Here is a 24,229-nt window from a genome sequence, read left to right on the forward strand (position 1 = left end):
GTTGTTAGTTTCATAAAAATATTCCAAATGAAAATAATTTCGAATTTTTTTTTTTTTTAATTTTTTATACCTAGCAAATACAATAATTGTGTTGATATTGGCCCAAAACACTTGAAATCGGTAATATTGAGGTCCTTTTTTAGTCCTTTTTTTGCTGAAAAATGTTCCTAAAATTCCTTTTTTTTTTCAAAATTCAGTTGAGATGCCTGAAAACTGGAAAATCTGAAAATCCGCTGGAGGCTCCAGATCGGTTCAAAACCATCGCCAGTCGATTCGAAGGAGTTGGAAATATAGTATTTTCTCTGAAATTGCAATTTATACGAGATATTTTGAGTTGTTATTAAGCTAAGTAGGCATACATTTTGATTCTTTCAGGTCACCCGAAAGAGGGTTCAGGAGTTCCCAAAGTCATGGAATCCAATTTCTTTAGTACCTACACATAAAAATTATCAAACACAGAAATAATTGACAAATTTGGTCGAAGTTGGAGTTGATGATGTATTGATGTATGTACTTGGGCGTTTTTCATGATATTTTGCAAGAAAACATTTTTTGACCAAAATTCGCTGATAAAAAAAAAACATTTTTTTGAATTTTTGAAGGTCTTTTACTTGTATGAAAAATCCGCATTTCAGCCCTATATTACTTCACAAAATTAACTGTGACCTTACGATTTTAGATTCGTTCGTTCTATCTGGAATCGATCAGGCAAATCGAAGACCCAAACCAAAATGACGGAAACTGCATCCAGCGTATACGATCTCATCTATCCGAGTCCGGCAACACTACAGGAAATCTCATGCAACGCACTCATCACCGGATTATGGCATTGGGAAGTCGACAATCGTAAGATAGATGATTATGACGAATTCATATCCCAGCTAAATCTGTGTAAACATTTGGATCCTTACATTCCATCGTCGATCAAGCTCATAATTGACGTATACATCGGCAAATTTATGACCTCTATGGAGGAATGGTCGGTTTATCATTGCGATAAACTGTTACATTTTCACAACGACGATGAAAATTGTATTTTGCACGATTTTTATGATTTTTGCACATGCGAACGAGATGGCACTATTCATTATATTCGTACAGCAAAACGAATGATGACGAGTGATCTATTCAGTAATGAGGAAAAATTCAATATTGCCTGCATGTATTGCTTCGAGGACGATATTGGACGAATTTGGCCCTCGGTATCGGAGGAATTCGACTTGGATGAAATCGATTTCGATGAAAGCCCGCAACTGTTTTATTGGATTTGCATGCTGAGAAATGAACTAAATCGGATACCTATTCCTGACGATGATTCAATCGATGTCGCAATGCTTCGAGTCAGTCCGTCTCCATCTCACCATTGGTCATCCGTGGTGTATTTTTGGAATCGCATCTGTCCTGAAAATCGATTAGTCGAAGCCATAAACTTATACAAAGAAGATGAAGAATCGTTCGTCAGGTTTATTTTACCCAAGTTGAGTGACGAAGTGCTCGATAAGTTTGTAGCTGCAAAAGGTGGTAAGCTAATTTATAAATTGATCATCAACAGCTACTCGTATGGTAAATTTTGCGTTCTTCCAACGTGGATGTATATTAGAAACAAGATGAGCGAAATTGGTTTCATAAATATGGTTGAGGTATTTATGCTTACCGAGTCCACTGAGTATTATGTCGCTGAGAATGCCCTCTATGAAAATTCTGTCGAACTCGGAGTTCGGTCAAGCAACGAAGATGGAACATATTTATGCTGCGAAATATGGAGAAATTCACCGGATGAATGGAAGCGATCAGCGATCAGAAATATTTCAACTAAAGATCACTTGTTTGCAAAGAAACCCACCATACCACCGAAATTCAGGGAAACCAGGTTTCTGTTAACTGTGCTGTTGGATGCCTCATTCGAAGAGAGAAATACTTTTTGGCATACGAATTGGCGTTATTTGATCATTGGCACACATGGAAAGGATTTGCAACGAATAATGGAGCTGTGCTTTAAAAACGAACAAGATATTGCCAAATTAAAGGAAACCATCATATCTGATGACGAGTTAGCAAATATCTGTGTGCATTGCAGGCCTCTGTTGAGGCACGCATATTTCAAAGAAATTGATGATCATTTGATCTTCTGCTGCTCTGAAACACGGCGAAGAAAGCTTTTAAAACAGGTCCTCTTACGACTAGTTTTTCTCGATGGTGATTTTTCCTTAACACTTCGACATTTCCTTGGACTCGAATCGTTGAATGAGTTCATCAACGACGCTTTTGAGGATGTCAAACAAGCCATCGGATTTAAAAATGAATTCGTTTTGTCATTTACGAATAAACACGTTCTACGTCAATGCGTTGACTTGGGTGACAATTTATCTTCCGATTATTTGAGACACTTCATTGATACATTGGTACAAACCGAGGAAGTGAAAGTCACTCTAAAAAAGGACATTCTGAATTACGTGAGAGATTTTCTGATAAATGGTGATATCACGAATGTTTCGGTTGATGATTTACAAACAATTTTACTTTGGTGTTTGGGCAATGACGATGAAATTACCAACTTCCAGCAATCATTATCAATCGACGATGTTTTCAGTCGTGTGAGGGATGAAGTGAATCTGTCTGAGTTGAAAACTAGAAATCCTGCTTTTGGTGATTTTTTAAAGTGGTATTTTAGAACCCCTGAAGAAATCGAGAAGTTCGAAAGGGAGTTTAGTTCGATATGTGATTCTCCTGTAAGCGACGACGACCTTTAGATCGAACTATTCGAAGATATGAGCTTTCTTCTCGAAAAGATAATTTTTTTTTTCAAATGTAGCCGAAATCAATATTTTTTTAAAGCTCCAAAATGTTTCGTTGAGTTACTCGATGTTTCTGAGTAGTGTGCACTGTAATTATAGATACTTACCCAACTACATACCATATCTAGTTTAAGTACTTTCGATCGTGATACTTTTTTTAAAATAAAAAAATTAAAGTGATTAGTTTGTTTTGTATGAATTATTTTTTTACATGACATCCATTTATTATAATGAATTTTTTAGTAGAGAGTACAAACCTATCCAGAAGATTCTTTGCAGTTCGTTAGAATAGGATCACTTAAAATTCGCATGACGAAAAATTACGCGTATCAATAGGATTTCTGAATCCCCCCCCCCACTCCAAAGCAAATTTCATTACTGAAATGTTTGTCTGAAAATATCGACGCGACTCATCAAACTTGTTTGAGAAATTTCGTGCTGAATTTGCAAACCGCAATCATTTTTCATTTTGAATTTTTGATCCTCCTCTCTTCGTTGGAGTTTTGTCGCTCAATCGATTTGTACATAATGACAGGGGCAGCATCAAGTGCGGACGTAGGTGCAGTACCACGTAATTCATAATTTGTTGAAGGATGAAATTTTTGTGTAATTTTTTTTTGTTAATTAGGACTTGGGCCACCAAAACCTGCAAGTCTTCTTTTCGAAAAACTTGTGGGTTGCTTGCATATTCTTACATATCCGCTGTTGATATGCTCCCCCTTTTTGCCCCAGCTTTGAAGTCATTGCTTGCATGTTTATTGACTATATTTAATCAAGACCTTTTTGATGTCTGGCACGATCTAAAAAAAAAATCTCCAATGCAGACTAATTCGTAAAGTTTGGGCGCGATTTCGAGTCTGCGTATTCGAAATGGGTCCAAAATTTCTCAACTTCGAGAATCGTCTATTGTAGTCACAAGTCGAGTTTTTTGTCGTTTGGGTGCAATTTGGAGTTTGAGCATCCGGGAGAATATTTTTTGGGCTCCTATAATTGAAAATTTTGGGCCTAAAAAATACTCTGTGGGCAATATTACTTTTTGATTGGTTTTGAACCATTCTAGAGCCTCCAATGGTTTTTTAAATTCTACAGTTTTTAAAAAAAAAAAAAAATGAAAATAGGATGGAAATGAAATTTACCACCTAAGTATAAACTCGGATTCACCATGTTTGTGACTCTTTCGATTAATTTAGAAATACACTTTCAAAATAGTTTTATTCTGTTTAAATCCAGTATTTTCTGCAGTGATTATTTTTGAAAAAAATTAGAAATTCATCGTTTTTGCAAAGATGCAAAGAGAAGAAACTGAAATTTGATTTTTACCCCATTTTTGACCTTCATAGTCGATTGGTGGTGGTTTTTAACAGTCTTAAAGCCTCTGGCAGGTTTTAATTTTTCCTTTTTCAAAAAAAAAAAAAAAACTCTAATTATTGAAGAAAATTTTGGATTTGAACGGACTCGAAAAGATTTTGAGAATACGTGCTTAAATCGACCAAAAGGGTGACAAACATGGTACATCCAAATTTATAGGGAACTGAATTTCATTTTCACCGCATTTTTTTTGAAATAACCTGGAAAATCCAAAAATCCACAGGAGGCTCCTGATCGGTTCAAAATCATCGCCAATCAACTCGGGGGGGGGGGAGGTAAAAATAGAGTATTTCTCTGAAATTGCAATATATGAGAGTATGATCATGTATGAAGTCGTCATACATGATCATGTATGACGACTTCATACATGATCATACTACAAAATTGTCCCCCACATGCTCATGTATGGATCATTTGTATGAAATTGCATGTTTTATATCATACATTTTATTCTATAATCTAGAAAAGTGTCTATAATCTGGAAAAATGTCTGAAATTCATTTATCCACATTTGTCTTGCATTCTTAGCACATCTCATGTACTTATACCATTCAGCAAATCATCCCATATATTTTATACTGACATAATTTTTATTATAAAAATTCATACATTCTCGAATTTAAAGTATGATCATACATGTTCATGTTAAAAAAAATCCCCGCATTTACACATGATCATGGTTACACTAAATCATACTTGATCATACATGATCATATATGACATGTATGATCATGTGGGGGACAATTTTGTAACATGAGCATGTATGGAAACTTCGGTTTATGTATGATCATGTATGCTCGAGTTCATCCACCATACATGATCATGTATGGCCAAGTTTGAACTTTTTTCCCCGGGCGGGCAGTTATTCCCGAAGATGTGCTTGAAAAAATTTCAAACAATTTCCAAACATACCCAATGGTAATTTCTAACACCCCTGAAAGTTTGAAAAAATTCTGATGAAAACTGCCAAAGTGGGAAACTTTTAACATTGTAATTTCACCCCCTTTGAAGGGGTTGAAACTGTCAAATTTGGGAATTTTAAATTGAAATTGTGATTTCACCCCGTTGAAGAGGTTATGAAGAATAATTCCACGTCAATTCGGCGAAGAAGTGGTAAGGGGGTAGCCGAATTTTTTGAAATTTTTCCTGTGGAAAGACCTTCCAAAGGGATGACCAACGGCGCAAATCGCAGCCATCTAGCATTTCTTTAAAGGCAGATGGGGGGTGTCAAAGTTTTCACTAAACTTAAAATATCATCCATTTCAGCAGTGGATTATTCGATAACCGTGATACCTACCAAAATGGAACTTTTTCCAATAGTTAGCGGTTTTGAAAGGCTTTTTGGTGATACCATAAAAATCAGTGGTGCCACTTTTTTTCGTACGAAAAATTAGCTCGAAAGTTTCGAAACGTAGTTTTCATATCGTTCCGACTCTCAAAATTCTGAAAAAAAAATATAATATGGACAACATTTTATGGCGAACAACATATTAAAAAATTGGGATGGTATACCATGTTGTAAAGTTGATTTTAAAAAATTGAAAGTTTGCGAAAAAATGCTATTTTTTTAATTGAAAACATGAAAAAAAGTTTTGATTGGCGAAGTTGACACCTTTGACCTCTATTTTTACGTATCTGTTGAAAAAGTTGGAAAAACCCTTTCACTCGATGAAATGAACTCTTCACAAAAAAATCAAAATTAAAAATTCGAAAAAAATCAGTTTTCAATTTCAAACGTCAAAAAAAGTTTGAATTTTGTTCAGTTGTCTTATTTTGACCTCTTTATTGTGACGTAACTTACATATTCCATGAAAATGTTGATAAAAATTACACTCACAAAAAAAAAAAAATGAAAGTTCGTTTATTTTTTTAATCTTTTCAAATTTTAATTTTTTTATGATGAGTACTGATTTTCATGGTATCACCAAAAACCGTTTCAAAACCTCTAACTATTGGAAAAAGTTCCATTTCGGTAGGTATCGCGGTTATCGAGTAATCCACTGCAGAAATGGATGATCATTCAAGTTCAATGAAAACTTTGACACCCCCTGGCAGACTTTGAAAAAGAGCTAGAGGGCTGCTATTTGCACCATAAGTCATCCTGTTAAAAGGTCTTTCCACAGGAAAAATTTCAGAAAAATCACCGACCCCCCCCCTTTCCCCATTCTTAGTCGAATTAACGCGGAATGACTCAGAAGTGATTTGGCGATTCGAAAATTTTATCTCAGGGTCCAGGTGGTTTGGACCATAACGAACACCTTCTGCTGGTTAGTTTCAAAATTCGAGGATGAGGCCAAATTTCAATTTTAAAATCAAAATCTTGCGCACTTTGATCAAAATTTAAAGAGTAAGGTGTCCAGTAAACGTAAAATTCTCTCTAATATCGATTGATGTGATTCTGAAGCAATAAGTGGAACATCTATCGCGTGCCAGGTTGCATTTACTTCTTAAAAAAAAAAAAAAGAAGAAGAAAAAAACTTGAATTGTAGCACTTTAGCATTTAACAAAATTAACGGTGACCTTCCGATTTTAGATTCGTTCGTTCTATCCGGAATCGATCAGGCAAATCGAAGACCCAAAATGACGGAAACTGCATCCAGCGTATACGATCTCATCTATCCGAGTCCAGCAACACTGAAAGAAATCTCATGCAACGCACTCATCACCGGATTATGGCACTGGGAAGTCGACAATCGTAATATAGATGATTACGACGAATTCATATCCCAGCTAAATTTGGGTAAACACTTGGATCTATACATTCCATCGTCGATCAAACTCATTATTGACGTATACATCGGCAAATTTATGTCCTCTATGGAGAAATGGTCGGTTTATCATTGCGAAAAACTGTTACATTATCACTTCGACGATGAAAATTGCATTTTGCACGATTTTTACGATTTTAGTACATGCGAACGAGATGGCACTATTCATTATATTCGTACAGCAAAACGAATGATGACGAGTGATCTATTCAGTAATGAGGAAAAATTCAATATTGCCTGCATGTATTGCTTCGAGGACGATATTAGACGAATTTGGCCCTCGGTGTCGGAGGAGTTCGACTTGGATGAAATCGATTTCCAAGAAAGCCCGCAATTGTTTTATTGGATTTGTATGCTGAGAAATGAACTGGATCGGATACCCATTCCTGACGATGATTCAATCGATGTCGCAATGCTTCGAGTCAGTCCTTCTCCATCTCACCATTGGTCATCCGTGGTGTATTTTTGGAATCGCATCTGTCCTGAAAATCAATTAGATGAAGTTTTAAACTTATATGAAAAAGATGCAGAATCGTTGGTCAGGTTTATTTTACCCAAGTTGAGTGACGAAGTGCTCGATAAGTTTGTAGCTGCTAAAGGCGGTGACCTGATTTATAATTTATTAATCACCAGCTATGGTAAATCTTGCGTTCTTCCAACTTGGATGTATATTAGAAACAAGATGAGCGAAATTGATTTTATAGAAATGATCGAGTTGTTTATACTTATCGAGGGCAATTATTATATCATTGAGAATGCCCTCAACGAAAATTCTGTCGAACTCGGAGTTCGATCAAGCAACGAAGATGAAACGTATTTATGCTGCGAAATATGGAGAAATTCTCCAGATAAATGGAAGCGATCAGCGATCAGAAATATTTTAACTAAAAATCACTTGTTTGCAAACGAACACAGCATACCACCGAAATTCAGGGAAACCAGGTTTCTGATAACTGTGCTGTTGGATGCTTCGTTCGAAGAGAGAAATACTTTATGGCATACGAATTGGCGTTGGTTTATCCATGGCACTCGTAGAAAGGATTTGCAAAGAATAATGGAGCTGTGCTTTAGATACGAAGAAGATATTGCCAAATTCAAGGAAACCATCATATCTCGTGACAAGGTAGCAAACATCTTTGTGCATTGCAGGCCTCTGTTGAAGCACGGATATTTTAAAGAGATTGATGATTTATTGATCTTCTGCAGTCCTGAAACACAGAAAAGAAAGAAATTAAAACAGCTCCTCTTACAACTAGTTTTTCTCGATGGTAATTTTTCCTTAACACTTCGACATTTCCTTGAACTCGAATTGTTGAATGAGTTCATCAACGATGCTTTTGAGGATGTCGAACAAGCCACCGGATATAAAAATGAGTTCGTTTCGTCATTTACGAATAAACACCTTCTACGTCAATGCGTTGACTTGGGTGACAATTTATCTTCCGATTATTTGATACACTTCATTGATACATTGGTACAAACCGAGGAAGTGAAAGTCACTCTAAAAAAGGATATTCTGAATTACGTCAAAGATTTTCTGATAAATGGAGATATCACCAATGTTTCGGTTGACGATTTACAAACAATTTTACTTTGGTGCTTGGGCAACGACGATGAAGTTACCAACTTCAAGAGATCATTATCAATCGATGATGTTTTCAGTCGTGTGAGGGAAGAAGCGTATCTGTCTGAGGCGAAAACTAGAAATCCTGCTTTCGGAGAATTTTTAAAGTGGTATTTTAGAACCCCTGAAGAAATCGAGAAGTTCGAAAGGGAGTTTACTTCTATATGCGATTTTTCCGAAAGCGACGACGACCTTTAGATCGAAGTATTCGAAGATATGAGCTTTCTTCTCGAAAAGATAATGCAGCCGAAATCAATATTTTTTCAAAGCTCAAAAATGCTTCGTTATTGAATTACTGGATGTTTCTGTGCAGTTTGCACCGTAATTAATAATTATAGATACTTAACTATGTACCTACCTATTTAATTTAAGCACTTTTGATCGTGATACTTTTTTGAAAATGAAAAAATTAAAGTCATAAGTTTGTTTTGTATGAATTAATTATTTTACATCACATCCATCTATAGGTAAGAAAGGACTTTTTAGTAGGGAGTACAAACCTACCCAGAGGATTCTTTGCATTTCGTTAGAATAGGAACGCTTAAAATTCGCAGGATGAAAAATTACGCGCGTCAATAGGATTTTTGAATCCCCCCTCTCTCTCCTTCCCTCTCTCCTTCCCAAGCAAATTTCAGTACTGAAATGTTTGTCTGATAATATCGACGCGACTCATTAAAATAGTTTGAAATTTCGTGCTGAAGTTGCAAATCGCAATCATTTTTCATTTTGATCCTCCTCTTTTGGTTGGAGTTTTGTCGCCCAAAAATAAATCGATTTGCAAATAATGACAGGGGCAGCATTTTACCAAATAGCCGGGGAGCCCGCATAAGAATCTATTGCACCGCCCCTCGTCGATCCTCCGTGACAACTTTTTTCTCAAAGGGGGAGTCCTAAGGAACATTTCTAGCCCTTGTCCTAAAAAAAATAATGACCATACTTACAAAATGGCGGTCATTTGATCGACAGGTTAAAGGTGTATCGAAAGATCAAGCAAAAATTTATCACCTGTCAAAATTTCAAGTGCTGAAGTGCCTTTTTCGATTTTTGGTGAATTTTTGAAAATCAAATTAGGGCAAAAATGGGGGAAAAATCAAAATTTTACCAAATTGACCAAGAACGCTGAAATTTGGGTTATACCCTATTTTCGACATGCCAAATTGATTGGATACTGTTTCAACCAGTTTTGAGCAGTTCTGGAGCCTCCAGCAGATGCTTGAAACTCGAAATTCCCACAAAATTTCATCCAATGGAGTTGGAAAGCTGAAATTCATTATGCAAACTAATTTCAATACGCTACGAAGTCGACTGCTGGTGGCTTTGAAGTCGTTTTGGAGCCTCCAGCGACTTTTTGAAAAGTTGTATTGCGTTTTTTTATTTTTTGGAAAATTTCAATTTTCAAAAAGTAGCTGGAAGCTTCAAAACCATTTGAAACCACCATTTGAAATTAATTTGCGAAGTAGGTTTCAGCTTGCTAACTTCATTTTGATATTATGTTGTGGGAATTTCAATTTTAAAAAATCTACTGGCGGCTCCAGTAAATTTCAAAAAGTCTCTGGAGGCTCCAAAATGACTTGAACCCACCTGAAGTCGTCTTCAGAGGATGTTAAATTTGGAGTGAAGAGTAAATTTCGACTTTCCATCTCCGTTTTATAAAATTTTAGGGAAATTTCAAGTTTCAAAAATCTGGCAGAGACTCCAGTAATTATCAAAAAGACTCTGGAGGCTCCAAAATGACATGAACCCACCTGAAGTTGTTAAAATTGGAGTGCAGAGTAAATTTCGGATTCCTATCTCCGTTTGATAAATTTCTGGGAAAATAAAATTTAAATTTTCAAAAATCTACTGGAGGCTCCAGTAATTTTCAAAAAGTTGCTGAAGGCTCCAAAAGACATTAGTTGCAGAATAAATTTCGGATTTCCAAGTCCATTTGATGAAATTTTGTGGGAATTTCGAGTTGCAAACATCTGCTGGAGGCTCCAGAACTGCTCAAAACTGGTTGAAACAGTTTTCAATGGATTTGGCATGTCGAAAATAATGTATATCCCAAATTTCAGTTTTCGTGGTCAATTTGGTAAAATTTTGATTTTTTCCCTCATTTTTGGCCTAAATTTGGTTTTTAAAAATCACCAAAAATCGAGAAAAGCACTTTAGCACTTGAAATTTTGGCTGGTGATGAATTTTTGCCTGATCTTTTGATCTACTTTTGTACATTTTAAAAAATTTAATGCAAGTCCTATGCTAGAAAGTAAAATCTTCGTGCTTAAATCGATCAAAAGGGTCACAAACATGGTACATGTCCATATTTTATAGGAACTGAATTTCATTTTCACCGCATTTTTTTGAAAACTGGAATATCCGAAAATCCTCTGAAGCCTCCAGATCGGTTCAAAACCTTCGCCAATTTACTCGGAGGGAGGGGGGCGGATTGAAAATAGAGTATTTTTCTGATTTTGCAATATATGAGATATTTTTAGTTGATATTAAGCTAGGCATAAATGTTGGTTCTTTCAGGTGACCCGAAAGAGGATTCAGAATTTCCCTAAGTCATGGATCCAATTTCTTTAGTACACATAAAAATGATCAAACACAGAAAAAATTCACAAATTTGGTCGAAGTTCGAGTTGATGTACTTGGGCGTTTTTCATAATATTTTGCAAGAAAACATTTTTTGGCCAAAATTCGCCAATATAAAAAGAAAAACATTTTTTTGCATTTTTGAAGGTCTTTTACCGGCTTTGACTTGTATGAAAAATTCGCATTTGAGCACTTTATAATTTCACAAAATTAACTGTGACCTTACGATTTTATATTCGTTCGTTCTATCCGGAATCGATGAAAAATTTGAAAAAAACATATTGTGCATCTGGGTCAGATGCATATTGTATAAATTATTTTTTTCAAAATTGCACCGAGTTTGAAAAAAATCGGGTAAAAACTGCCAAAGTGGGAAATTTCAAACAGAAATTGTAATTTCATCCCGTTTAAAGAGGTTATAGAAGTGATTTGGCGATTCGAAAATTTTATCTTAGGGCCCAGTTGGTTTGGACCATAAACCACATCTTTCGCTGGTCAGTTTCAGACAGGGATGAAAAGCTAGCCGAAAGCTGAAAGCCGAGCAGATTTTCGTACTTAGCCAAAAGCTAAAAGTTTGCAAGTTTCATTTTTTACAAGCCGAAAGCTAGCCAAAACTTTCATTCTTTTGGCTTTTTTCAAAGGCTTTTTTGCAGAATTGAATTCTCTAAATATAGAAGAAACAAAAAAATGAAAAAATTTCATTCAATTTTATTTTAATGCGATTTAGTGAAATGAAAAAAAAAGGAAAATAATTCTAGCAATGAGTATTCTCCACTATCACTAATTATGAAATCAATGTACCTGATCTGATTTTTAATTCCATTTTGCTGTAAATTGATGGCGAGGCGTATCAGCTAAAAGCTTATAGTCAAAGTCAAAAGCTTAAAGCCAAAAGTTAAAAGCTAAAAGCTTAATGAAATATAGCTGAAAGCTGTTAAATTGAAAATATAAAGAAAAGCCATTGGAAGCCGAAAGTCTGGCTAAAGCAAGCCTTAAAAATCGAGATAGCCGAAAGCTTAAGCCAAAAGTTTCAATTTTGAAATTTCAAGCTAAAAGCCAAAAGCTGAAGTTTCATTTTAAGGCTTTTCATCCCTGGTTTCAGAATTCGAGGATGATGTGAAATTGCCTAATTTACCCTAGTATATGTGTAATATGCTCATTGAGCAAAAAATTGTTATTTAAAATCGAAATTTCGTGCACAAATTTCATGAAATTTTAAAAACTAAGGTGTCCAGTACATGTGAGATTCTCTCTAATATCGATTGATGTGATATTGAAGTAATAAGTGTGATTTATTGCGTGCCAGGTGGCATTTAGTTAGGTACTAAAAAAAAAAAAAATGAATTTTGGCACTTTTAACAAAATTAACCGTGACCTTACGATTTTAGATTCGTTCGTTCTATTCGGAATCGATCAAGCAAATCGAAGACCCAACATGACAGAAACTGCATCCAACGTATACGATCTCGTCTATCCGAGTCCAGCAACACTGAAAGAAATCTCATGCAACGCACTCATCACCGGATTATGGCACTGGGAAGTCGACAATCGTAAGATAGATGATTATTACGAATTCATATCCGAGCTGAACCTGTGTAAAAACTTGGATGCTTACATTCCATCGTCGATCAAACTCATAATTGACGCATACATCGACAAATTTATGACCTCTATGGATAAATGGTCTGGTTATCATTGCGAAAACCTGTTACATATTCACCTCGACGACGAAAATTGCATTTTGCACGATTTTTATGATTTTAGTACATGCGAACGAGATGGCACTATTCATTATATTCGTACAGCTAAACGATTGATGACCTGTGATCTGTTCAGTAATAATGAAAAATTCAAAATTGCTTGCATGTATTGTTTCGAGGACGATATTAGACGAATTTGGCCCTCGGTCTCGGAGGAATTCTACTTGGAAGATATCGATTTCGATGCGTATCCGCAATTATTTTATTGGATTTGCGTGCTGAGAAATGAACTGGATCGGATACCTAATCCTGAAGATGATCCAATCGATGTCGTGATGCTTCGAGTCAGTCCTTCTCCATCTCACCATTGGTCATCCGTAGTATATTTTTGGAATCGCATCTGTCCTGAAAATCAATTAGACGAAGCCCTAAACTTATACGAAGAAGATGAAGTATCGTTGGTCAGGTTCATTTTACCCAAGTTGAGTGACGAAGTGCTCAATAAGTTTGTAGCTGCAAAAGGTGGTGACCTAATTTATAATTTGTTTATCACCAGCTATGGTAAATCTTGCGTTCTTCCAACGTGGATGTATTTTAGAAACAAGATGAGCGAAGTTGGTTTCATTAATCTGATGGTGTTATTCATGTGTTACGAGACCAAGGATTATTATATCGTTGAGAATGCCCTCAACGAAAATTCTGTCCAACTCGGAGTTCGGTCAAGCAACGAAGATGAAACGTATTTATGCTGCGAAATGTGGAGAAATTCTCCGGATGAATTGAAGCGATCAGCGATCAGAAGTATTTTAAGTAAAGATCACGTGTTTTCAAAGCCAGACACCATACCACCAAAATTCAGGGAAACCCGGTTTCTGTTAACTGTGCTGCTGGATGCCTCGATCAAAGAGAGGAATACTTTCTGGCATAAGAATTGGCGTTATTTGATCGTTGGCACTCGTGGAAAAGATTTGCATCGAATAATGGAGCTGTGCTTTAGATACGAAGCAGATATTGCCAAATTTAAGGACACCATGATCGTATGTAGAGACGATGTGGCAAGGATCTGTGTGTATTGCATGCCTCTGTTGGAGCACGGATATTTCAAGGAAACTGATGATTATTTGATCTTCTGCTGCCCTGAAACATGGAGAAGAAAGCTTTTAAAACAGCTCATCTTACGAATGGTTTTTTTCGATCGTAATTTTTCCTTGACATTTCGACATCTCCTCGAACTCGAATCGATGAATGAGTTCATCAAAGATGCTTTTGAAGATGCCGATATCGAACTAGCCACCGAATTTAATAATGATTTGGTTTTAGCATGTACCAATAAAGACCTTCTACGTCAATGCATTGACTGTGGTGAAAATTTTTCTTCCCGTTATTTGATACGTTTCATTGATATACTGGTACAAACCGAGGAAGTGAGAATCACTCTAAAAAAGAACATTATGAATTACGTGAAAGATTTTCTGATAAATGGCGATATCACAAATGTTTCTGTTGATGATTTACAAACAATTGTACTTTGGTGTTTGGGCAATGACGATGAAGTTATCAACTTCAAGAGATCATTATCAATCGATGATGTTTTCAGTCGTGTGAGGGATGAAGTGAATCTGTCTGAGGTGAAAACTAGAATTCCTGCTTTCGGTGAGTTTTTAAAGTGGTATTTTAGAACCCCTGAAGAAATAGATAAGTTCGAAAGGCAGTTTAGTTCTATATGCGATTCTCCTGTAAGCGACGACGACCTTTAGATCGAAGTATTCAATCAATATTTTTTCAAAGCTCAAAAATGCTCCGTTGAATTACTCGATATTTCTGTGCAGTTTGCACCGTAATTAATAATTATAGAGACCTAACTATGTACCTATTTAATTTAAGCACTTTTGATCGTGATACTTTTTTTAAAATGAAAAAATTAAAGTGATAAGTTTGTTTTGTATGAATTAATTTTTTTATATGACATCTATCTATAATAAAGAACCTTTTAGTAGAGAGAACAAACCTATCCAGGAGATTCTTTGCAGTTCGTTAGAATAGGATCACTTAAAATTGGGTGGGAAAAATTTTTGAACTGGAAAAGAAATATCGAAAGAAGACTCCAAAATACACCACCAGCAAAAATTTCAACCGCTGAAATTCGTTTTTCAAATTGTTCGCCAGTTTTTAACAATTCTAAATTTGAGCCAAACCAAACTGATGGGAAAAATAATATTTCACCAAACAGATTTATCAGGAACTTACCTATTTTCAACCCTCCGAGCTGATTGGTGTTTGTTTTGAACCATTTTGGAGTTTCCAGTGAATTTTTGATTCTCCATGGGGGGGGGGGGGCTGAAAGTAGGGTAGAAATGAAATTCAGCGCCTATAAACTCGGATTTACCATATTTGCGACTCTTTCGATTAATTTTGAGTATACTTTCAAAATCGTTTTATTCTGTTTAAATCCAGTATTTTCTGCAGTGATTATTTTTGAAAAAAATTAGAAATTCATCGTTTGTGCAAAGGTGCAAAGAGAAGAAACTAAAATTTGATTTGTACTCTATTTTTGACCTTCATAGTCGATTGGTTGTGGTTTTTAACTGTTTTAAAGCCTGTAATAGTGAGAATGAGAATAACTAGGTTAAAGAAGGAGAATGATAATGACTGTATATGAGAGAAATTCCTATAATTTTGTGTTAGGCTAATTCTAAGAAATATTCGTTAGGAGGGAAATATTTCTTAGACGCCTGCTTAGCTCAAGATGGAGAGACTTTAGTCAATCAAACAACACTATTCACTTAGAACAATCCTTGGTTACCTTTTAGATCAAATGAAATGATAACGCAAGGAGCATTTATGTACAATTATTTTAATCAAGAAATATATACATAGATGAGCAAAGTATACCAAATAATTTACAAAGGGTCTATAAATGTAAATTATTCTGTATTGCCATGAGATTCGATGGTGACAGCCTAACCGGCCAAGATTCGTCGTCATAGTCGCGCTCCTTTACAGGAGATAGCGTATATGTCCATCTATATTAGCCGGTATCTAGCGTATCTAATCGTTTCTTTCAGGGTCTTGCAGGGAGAGTTGGCTGGTGAGTTTGTTGTTAACAGTTCCGATCGTTTCCTCCCTCTTGTCGATCTTCCTTGGATTTTCCCCTGTACCGCTCGCATGAAAATACCGTTCTCTCGTATTTTATGAGCTAAATACTTTAGCTTTCTGTTTTTGATGTCTTCAACTACGACTTTCCGCTCCTCTCCTATTCTTGCTAGTACTTCCCTGTTGGTAATGAAGTCCTTCCATGAGATCTGTAGTAGCCTTCGATAGCACCACATCTCGAAAGCGGATACTTTATTCTCGCATTCTGCACTCATGGTCCATGTTTCGCAGGAATACTTCAGAACGGTCCATACGTAGCATTGCATAATTCTCTTCCTCAGATCTATACTCATTGTTCGATTTCCCAGCACATTGGCAAGGTTGTTGGTCTTTGCCATTCCAATCCGTGATTTAATTTCTTTATGATCTCTACCATCATTGTTTATCAGCGCTCCAAGGTACCTGAATTGATTTACATTTTCAATTTCTTGTGATCCGATGTTGATTTTGACCTCTTTATCATCTCCTTTTGTAAATCTCATCACCTTGGTCTTGCCTGCATTTATTTTCATTCCATATTTTAATCCAGCACTGTTGATTTGGTTGATCATTTTCTGCATCTGCGCCTCTGTATCAGCAAGGATCACTTTGTCATCTACATAACTTAATTCGTTTATCCTTTTGCCGTTGATCTTGAATCCCATTCCTTTGATTCGCGCTTCTCTCATTATTTCTTCTGCATACACATTGAACAACCTGGGTGAGAGGGGGCATCCTTGCCTCACACCTCTCTTTATTCCACATCTGTTCTCCGAGTACTCAGTTCCAATCTTGATGTTTAGGCGGTGAGATTACAACACACGCGAGCTAGGCTGGGAAGATTGGTTTAGGGGGATAAATTAATGTACATATAGAAGCGAAATAAAACAGCTTCTTAAGTAAACTAGATCAATTGATAGATGATTAACACATTGTCATCTACCAATTGATACAATTACGCAATATATTATTAATATAATTAGATAAATTAAGGGCGCACGTAACCCTGAATAAAAGGATACATGATTACCTAGGATGATCCGAGTACATTTCTGTTTTGAATATTCACATTGCCTGCCTCTCCCTGGCGACCCCAATAATAGTCGTTTTGGCAGGTCTGGGTCGGAGTTCCATTTTTGTGGAGACAAAGGCTCAGATTTCCGGATAAATCTGGCCAGTGACTGAAAAAGTACCACGATCTTACGCGGGAAATTAACAAAGATTGGGTTATTTAAAATAGTACCATGTCCGTACGAGGAAATTAATGACGCGACACGTTATAAGTACAAAAATCACCATCTATGGATGGGTACTTCAATGTGTGGTTTCCAGAGAGCCGAGGCAGGGCTCCCTGGTCACCTATTTAGCTGGTTAGAGCTTAAGAGAAACTATCGTGAACTCGTTACTTTTATGACTGATTTTTTAAGGAATACGAAGCTGGAGCTGAACCTCTGCTTCGACAGAATTGTCGCACAATAGCCTTGAGCGCGCCCCGCCCCTACAGTAAGATTCGCGTAATCTTGCCTAAGGTCGGCAAGATCATAAAACTATGTTGAGGAGAAATTACATTAAGACGACATATAGGCTGTCAGGGCAGTCCTGCTCATCACAAGCCTCTGGCAGGTTTTAATTTTTACTATTTCAAAAAAAAAAAATACCCTAATTATTGAAGAAAATTTTGGATTTGAACGGACTCGAAAAGGGTGACAAACATGGTACATCCAAATTTATAGGGAACTGAATTTCATTTTCACCGCATTTTTTTGAAAACTGGAAAATCCGAAAATCCACAGGAGGCTTCTGATCGGTTCAAAATCATCGCCAATCAACTCGGGGGGGGGGGGGGGGGGTGAAAATAGAGTATTTCTCTGAAATTGCAATGTATGAGATATTCTGAGTTGATATTAAGCTAGGCATAAATTTTGGTTCTTTCAGGTGACCCGAAAGAGGGTTCAGGAGTTCCTAAAGGCTACAATCATGGAATCCAATTTCTTTAGTACATCAAAATTATCAAACACATGAAAAATTGACTAATTTGGTCGAAGTTCGAGTTGAGGATGTACTTGGGTGTCTTTCATGATATTTCACAAGAAAAAAATTTTCGCCTAAAACTCGCCAATTTAGGCGAAAAAATCACGAAAAAAAACATTTTTTTGCATTTTTAAAGGTCTTTTACTTGTATGAAAAATTTGCGAGAAAATATACCTACCTATAATATATTATGTACCTAGCCTACCTATGTTGTGCATCTGGGGCATATTGTATAAGTTGATAAAATAATATTGTGTCGTAGGTACCTACTAAATATACGTTCGTATATTCGATACCTACTGACTAATTACCTACTCGAATAAGCCGGTAATCGGATACGGAGATGTACTAGTGTAATTGTAATAAAGCTAATTACTTACCTCGGCTATGGGTTTTATAGTACACTACCGAACACAATAAATTATCATACGCAAAGTTCGTGTAAACGAATGTATTTGTCAATAAAGACAACTTAAAACCGACTCGGAGCACTTCAAAGGGTTCAACACAACGATTATTCGGGGGGAATTACAAATTACGTTAACACTACTAAATTATTACTAAACTATAAAATATACAAAAACACTTTAAACCTAGGGCCGGAGCTCTAAAGAATTAAGGACATATTAACTTGGCAACTCGTATACTCGCGGATTCGAACTACGAGTTGGTCCAGTTGCCAAAGAAGCTGGAAGGCTCATTTGACACCTTGACCACTCATTGTTACCAACCACATCACCGAACGGTGCTGGAAGGGTTAAATTACCTGTTTATACACATACGTGTTACCATTAAGGCATATCCGTCTAACATATGCCCTCCGAGGTTTACTCAGCTATGATTCAGCGAGCTAAGTTCCCAGCAGAGGAAATCACGGTGTGAGACATAGACATGACTTAATGATAACACTGTCCGTACGGACCCTGCTGCCCCCCATGAGTTTCTCGGATGAGAAATTGGTGAGCAGAGAAGAAAGAAGAAAATTCTCAAATTTGGAGCCACAGCGCACCCTAGGTGTTGAAGCAGGCGCGTACGTGACCCACTGAGCCACCAGAGATCGATCACTCGAAATACAATGTACTCAACAAATACACGTAACTACCTAGTTCTAGCCTAGGATACACGACATCGAAAAAGTTGCCAGTTAGCAATAATATGATCCTTTTTTGTTTCAGATATCCGTCCACAAAGGTGAGAATATGGATCGATTGAAGATAAGCCGCCTGAGCTCTGATCGATGAAGCGAATAAGAGCTACGTACGTAGCTGCGAGTTCGATGTCCAAGTCAACATGTCCAAAACAGGTGAGAACCGGTTACCAACTATTGCTATTATTTCGATGTAACTACTGTGAATAATAATCAAAAAAAAAATAAAAAAAAAATATTAAATTTGGATTTAAACTAGGCTCGTAATTATACACCTTGTATACTAACACAATTGTTTCTATTTTTATGTTTCAGGTTTATGGGTCATTAACGCCTCCGAGCCGGTTTGTATTTACGTTCGTATTCATTCTTACGATTAAGTGCAACGTTTAGGAAGAAAAAATGTGCAAATTATAGAATAAGTTTGTACTTTTATTCGATGTATAGGTTACAACATGCATTGTAAATACTGATTATTGTTTATTGATAAAATAAAGAATAAATACCCAAAATAGTTTTGTAAATTATTACGATACTCAGTCTTACTTCTTCAGACTTATACAGTAAAGTAACGTTCGTTAAATACAAAAAAAAAAAAAATTATTAAGGAAAAAACAATAAAAATTAAAACAACATCCTCGAGATAAACGAATTACAGTTATGTAACGGAAAAACTGCAAAAAAATTCAACAATTGGTAAGAAAGGATAAAGTAAAATAATACTATTTAGTACAAACTGGTATGAAATAAAATAGAAAAGCACTTCGAGGTTATTGATCATAAAGATCGCAGATGGCACTATTCGTGCAGAAATGTAAAATTTAAATTCCAAAATTTAACCTCGATAAAAAAAAAAAAAAATATATCAAAAATTTGGCTTAAATTTAACTCAAACAACTACATAACATTGTAAAAAACTTAAACAAATACGCTTTTTTAAACTTATGTCACGATTCGGTGGTAAATATTTACAAAAAAGTCATAGTCGGTAATTTTAATGGATACTCCATTATGTCAAAGATTGGGTAGTATTCAAACGAAGGTAACGAAATTTATCACTTTCAAACTACACGAGAAAAATTTTGAGTAATTAAGAAAACATGTTGCATCGATAAAAAATCCTTAGTTGCCAAAGTTCCAACATTTATTACCAAAAGATCGATGCAAAATTACTCGTACGAGTATTGATTTTGAATAGAGATGGGACAATTCCTCTTTTTCAATTTTGTTTCTGGTCTACATTTTTCCAGCATGAGCTTCATAGTACCATGCAAACGTAAGCAATAACAATGACGTACGTCAATATCATGCTGTTAGTTTGAAATTGATAAATTGTACAAACGAACCTTATTCGAGCATTTCTTCGTCCGTGGTTAGATTTGGAGCGGTTGTCGCATCGCCGTCGGTTTTTCCAGTATTTTCAGCTTGCTGATTTTCATCGTCGCTCAGCTCTGAGACCGTGGTAGATAGCGATTTCATGTCCTCGTCAATATGGAGTTTGGAATCGACAGAATCGTTATCGGCATCGTCGTTGTTATCCGGTTGAGGCGTTGGTGGCCGTGCTTCCTGTTCGTTCGCTCGAACGCCCGAAAAACCTTCGCTTTCGTCAATTTTTTCTTCGGCCGTTGAAACGTCGTCGTTGGTATGGTTTTCGGAGTCTTGGCCGGCGGTAAGGTTTACCCAACTCTCGGTGTGTGCGGCTTTCGTCGATGGGCCAGGTTGGGCATCGTCTTCAGTCAAATCGTTGACGGCCTGGTGCGGCTGAGCGTCGCGCGACGTCGAAGCTGGGCCATGCGTCAGCTGGCGGTTGTCAGTCGTCGACGAAGATTCATTTTCGGACTGCGATTCTGCCGTCGGGTTGCGAAGAAGATTTTCGGGTTCTCGATACCGTTGACGTATTGCCTCGCTGGCATCGTTGGTCGGCGGAATGAACGTGTGCCGTATCCATACCGCGAACTCCTCATGTTCCTGTATCGTGTACATGGGAGGTCGTTCACCTACTGTCGGGGTGTAGTTCACGAACCACGGATAAGGGTCGATCAATGCGTAGCGTCCGCCGAGCATGGTGCTGTAGTTCACCTCAAACACTGACATGACCGAAGCGTATACAGTTTCATCTTGCTCCGCGTGTTGAATAATTGGCACAGCGTAAATTTCACGCACTCCGCGGTCGCGGCAAATCTTGATTAATCTGCGAAATAGTTCTTTGAATTCTTCGCTGTCGAAATTATCGAACGCATCAAGATTACCAATGGAGATGATGAGGCGAGGCGGTAGCCGTTTGAAACTTGCGAGCGTGCTGATGAATTCTCGAATACGAATCTCGCGTCCATACAGACCGGGATGCATGTATTCGCGTATATCGCGTTGGTACATAATCCATTCAGCTACACCTAGCACAAATCCATCACCAGCCAATAACACGTCTTGTGCGGCGACCGCCGATCTCGCGTCATTTTCGCCGACGAATACGCCAAGTGTCGTAAACTCGTGAGGTAGGGCGTTGAGCGGATAGAATGGCTTGAGCATTTTGGAGTCGATCTTGAATTTTTTGTAGAAACGATTGTGGCTTTTCGAAAGATTTGCCATGCAATGCGGTCTTTGTTTCTCGGCAGGTTTCGCAGGCTCGGTGATGAATTTGCTCGTTGGATTGCGTGCGGTAGGTGGAATCGCCTCGTATCTGTCGTTGCTTGGCGCTGGACCAGATCGAAGGGGTCGGAAGCCCATGGTTGCGATCGATCCATCTGCATTATATTGGGGTAGATCTCGCATCGGCGTATCGTATTCGTAGTTGGACAATGCGGCAGCAGCGTGCGAATTCGTAGGTCGGCGGTGAGACGTAGCATTATCGAAAGGCCGTACGGTCGCTACGTTTCCAGAAGACATACCAGGTGTCGGCGATGTCACGTTCGTGGCGTTGGTCGTCGAAGTCGTCACCGCGTTTGTGGCGGTATTTGCCGGAGTCGTATCGGTATTCGTCGAAGTCGTCGAAGTCGTGGATACACGTCGCTGATCGGTGGTACTAGTAACAGCTGCGTTACGATTAGGCATATTGCGACTGGCTACATTGACTCGCGGCGGCCTGGTAGCTTGGTTACGATTTACGAGCGTAGCGTTCTCGTTACGTAGTTGGCGATTGACTTCTCGCTGGTGCTGCAATTGATTTTGTAAGCGGCGAATCGTCGCATCTCTATCTTGCACCGATTCGCGATAATTTTCCATGATGTATTCATACCTCGAAATTCGTTGGCGGGCCGCGTCGAGTTCAATTTGTGGGTCCGGACGGGCAATTGGAGCTGCGGCGATTTGATCGGTTGCCGGACTAATGAAGTTCGCGTCGAGTGGCCTTATCGCTCGGTTACAATTCAGCTCTGGGCATAATACAAAATTGCCATTTTCGTCGGAAGCCATCGACTCACCTCGCATTTGGCTAAGGCAAAACGGGTGAAAAGCGTGGCAGCGCGTGGCGGCCAGCGTCGGTAAATTATCATGATTTACTCGTTGGTTTGGGTCGAAAATCGGTTTGTGACATTTGGAGCACAAGATTACCGTAATTTGGTCGTCGGCCATGGTTGAATTCACTCGCGATCGGTAAAGTTTTTCCACGAATCGTACACACGTACCCGAGATGTCGAACACTCTGCGTTCGTAGATATATAATTCGCGACACACCGACACTAGAGGATTATCGTACTCGCAGTATTTACACATATAACACGTAATGTACGCACAAAAAATTCATATTATTCGCGCAATTTACAAGAATGGTAATAAAATACTCGATTCATCGAACACTGATACTTCGCAAAACGTTCACACACGATAATAACATACATAAAAAATACAATGATAATTTTAAAAACGTAAAGATCGAACTGTAGCCGGGCGGTAGACAGGAATATAATGGAACCGATTACAATATGTGCAATAGATAGTAATTCGAATCCGTCTGCGCGCGTCGCTCGATGCCTTTTTTGTATAAATATAATTTAGAGGAGGGTGGAAAGCATCTCTCGAACGAGAGCAAGTATTTCTTTGATTATCAGTAAAATGCGCGATAACGTTTCGCATTCTTCCAGCGTAAGCATGATGATAACACGAGCGACTAGAAGAGAATAATCATATCAGTAGACAGAAATGAGCTGCTAACGCAAAAACTGCCCTTCTCCCTCCCTTAGGTGACTGGTTGGTGGCGACCAAGCGGCGTAGTCAAATTTCTACGAAAAGCAGAAGAAACACGTTCGTGCAATGTGCGTATTGTTTCATTTTATTACGCACTAGGAAGCGGTCTTTTGGATATCTTATTCGGTTTCAAGTTGATTTTTTATAGGTAATAAATCCGTAGTTGTCACGCTAGTGAATATTTGGTCCTTTGAAAGGAATTTGATTGTAATTTTAGCCTTGAAACCGACCCCTGAGATGTGTTATATTGTTCGTACGAACCTATTCGCTGTCATCACGTGTGTAGAAAACATGTTTGGGTCAACGCACGTGGTTGTTTTTCGCTGAGCAGGGCATCGAACGATGCATTAATTACCATTTTAATGGTCGATGAATTGTTACCGAAAAAGGTTCGTATTCATCGTACGATGAGTGTTTGAGTAATTTGCAGCAAAAAATGAACCTTTTTATGGTAATTAGTCACTTTGGTGGGCGTGGAGTTAGAAAAAAGAAACGTACGTTTCTAACTGGCATTTCTTATGTATTATTTCAAGGCAAGTAGGTACCTGCCTATTTCTTCGCCTTCTCTATTCAACTCACCTATTTCTGTCTCAAATATACGATGTTTTTTATGTGTTTTCAGGAGTGAAACTGTACGAGTAATTTGAGTGAGGTGTGAGTAGGTTAGTGTGAGGCGGAACGAGCGTTTCAGGTTTTTAAAATAGTAAATCAAAAAATGTGTACGTTTTCGTACATGTATAAATTTTTCAATCATTCGTTTCTACGTATTTTCCCGAGCTAGGTATAATTGTAAAGTACTTACCTTTCGGTTATTTGCACATAGGTGCATCTTGCGTTCGTATCATAACTGTAATACCACCTGTAGAGAAAAATGTTTCAATACAATTGATACTTACCCATATCTGTTC

General features: G+C 37.5%; 1 protein-coding gene across 12 annotated transcripts in view; it reads left to right on the forward strand.

The window, feature by feature from the left end:
- Positions 1–24,229, forward strand: part of LOC135834500 (uncharacterized) — a 227,586-nt gene that overhangs the window by 121,289 nt on the left and 82,068 nt on the right. The window contains exon 6 of one of the 12 annotated variants that reach the window (XM_065348393.1): positions 12,518–15,118. The exons of 9 other annotated variants lie outside the window; for them this stretch is intronic. In XM_065348393.1, the coding sequence (XP_065204465.1) occupies positions 12,565–14,586 (2,022 nt within the window). In that variant the 5' untranslated portion in view covers positions 12,518–12,564 and the 3' untranslated portion in view covers positions 14,587–15,118. Of the gene's footprint in view, positions 1–679; positions 3,137–6,696; positions 9,332–12,517; positions 15,119–24,229 lie in introns of those variants that run through there. 2 more of the 12 variants (XM_065348395.1, XM_065348394.1) reach the window with 2 other exon arrangements.

This window comes from Planococcus citri, chromosome 2 (genome assembly GCF_950023065.1).
Source record: "Planococcus citri chromosome 2, ihPlaCitr1.1, whole genome shotgun sequence".
Lineage (NCBI taxonomy): Eukaryota > Metazoa > Arthropoda > Insecta > Hemiptera > Pseudococcidae > Planococcus > Planococcus citri.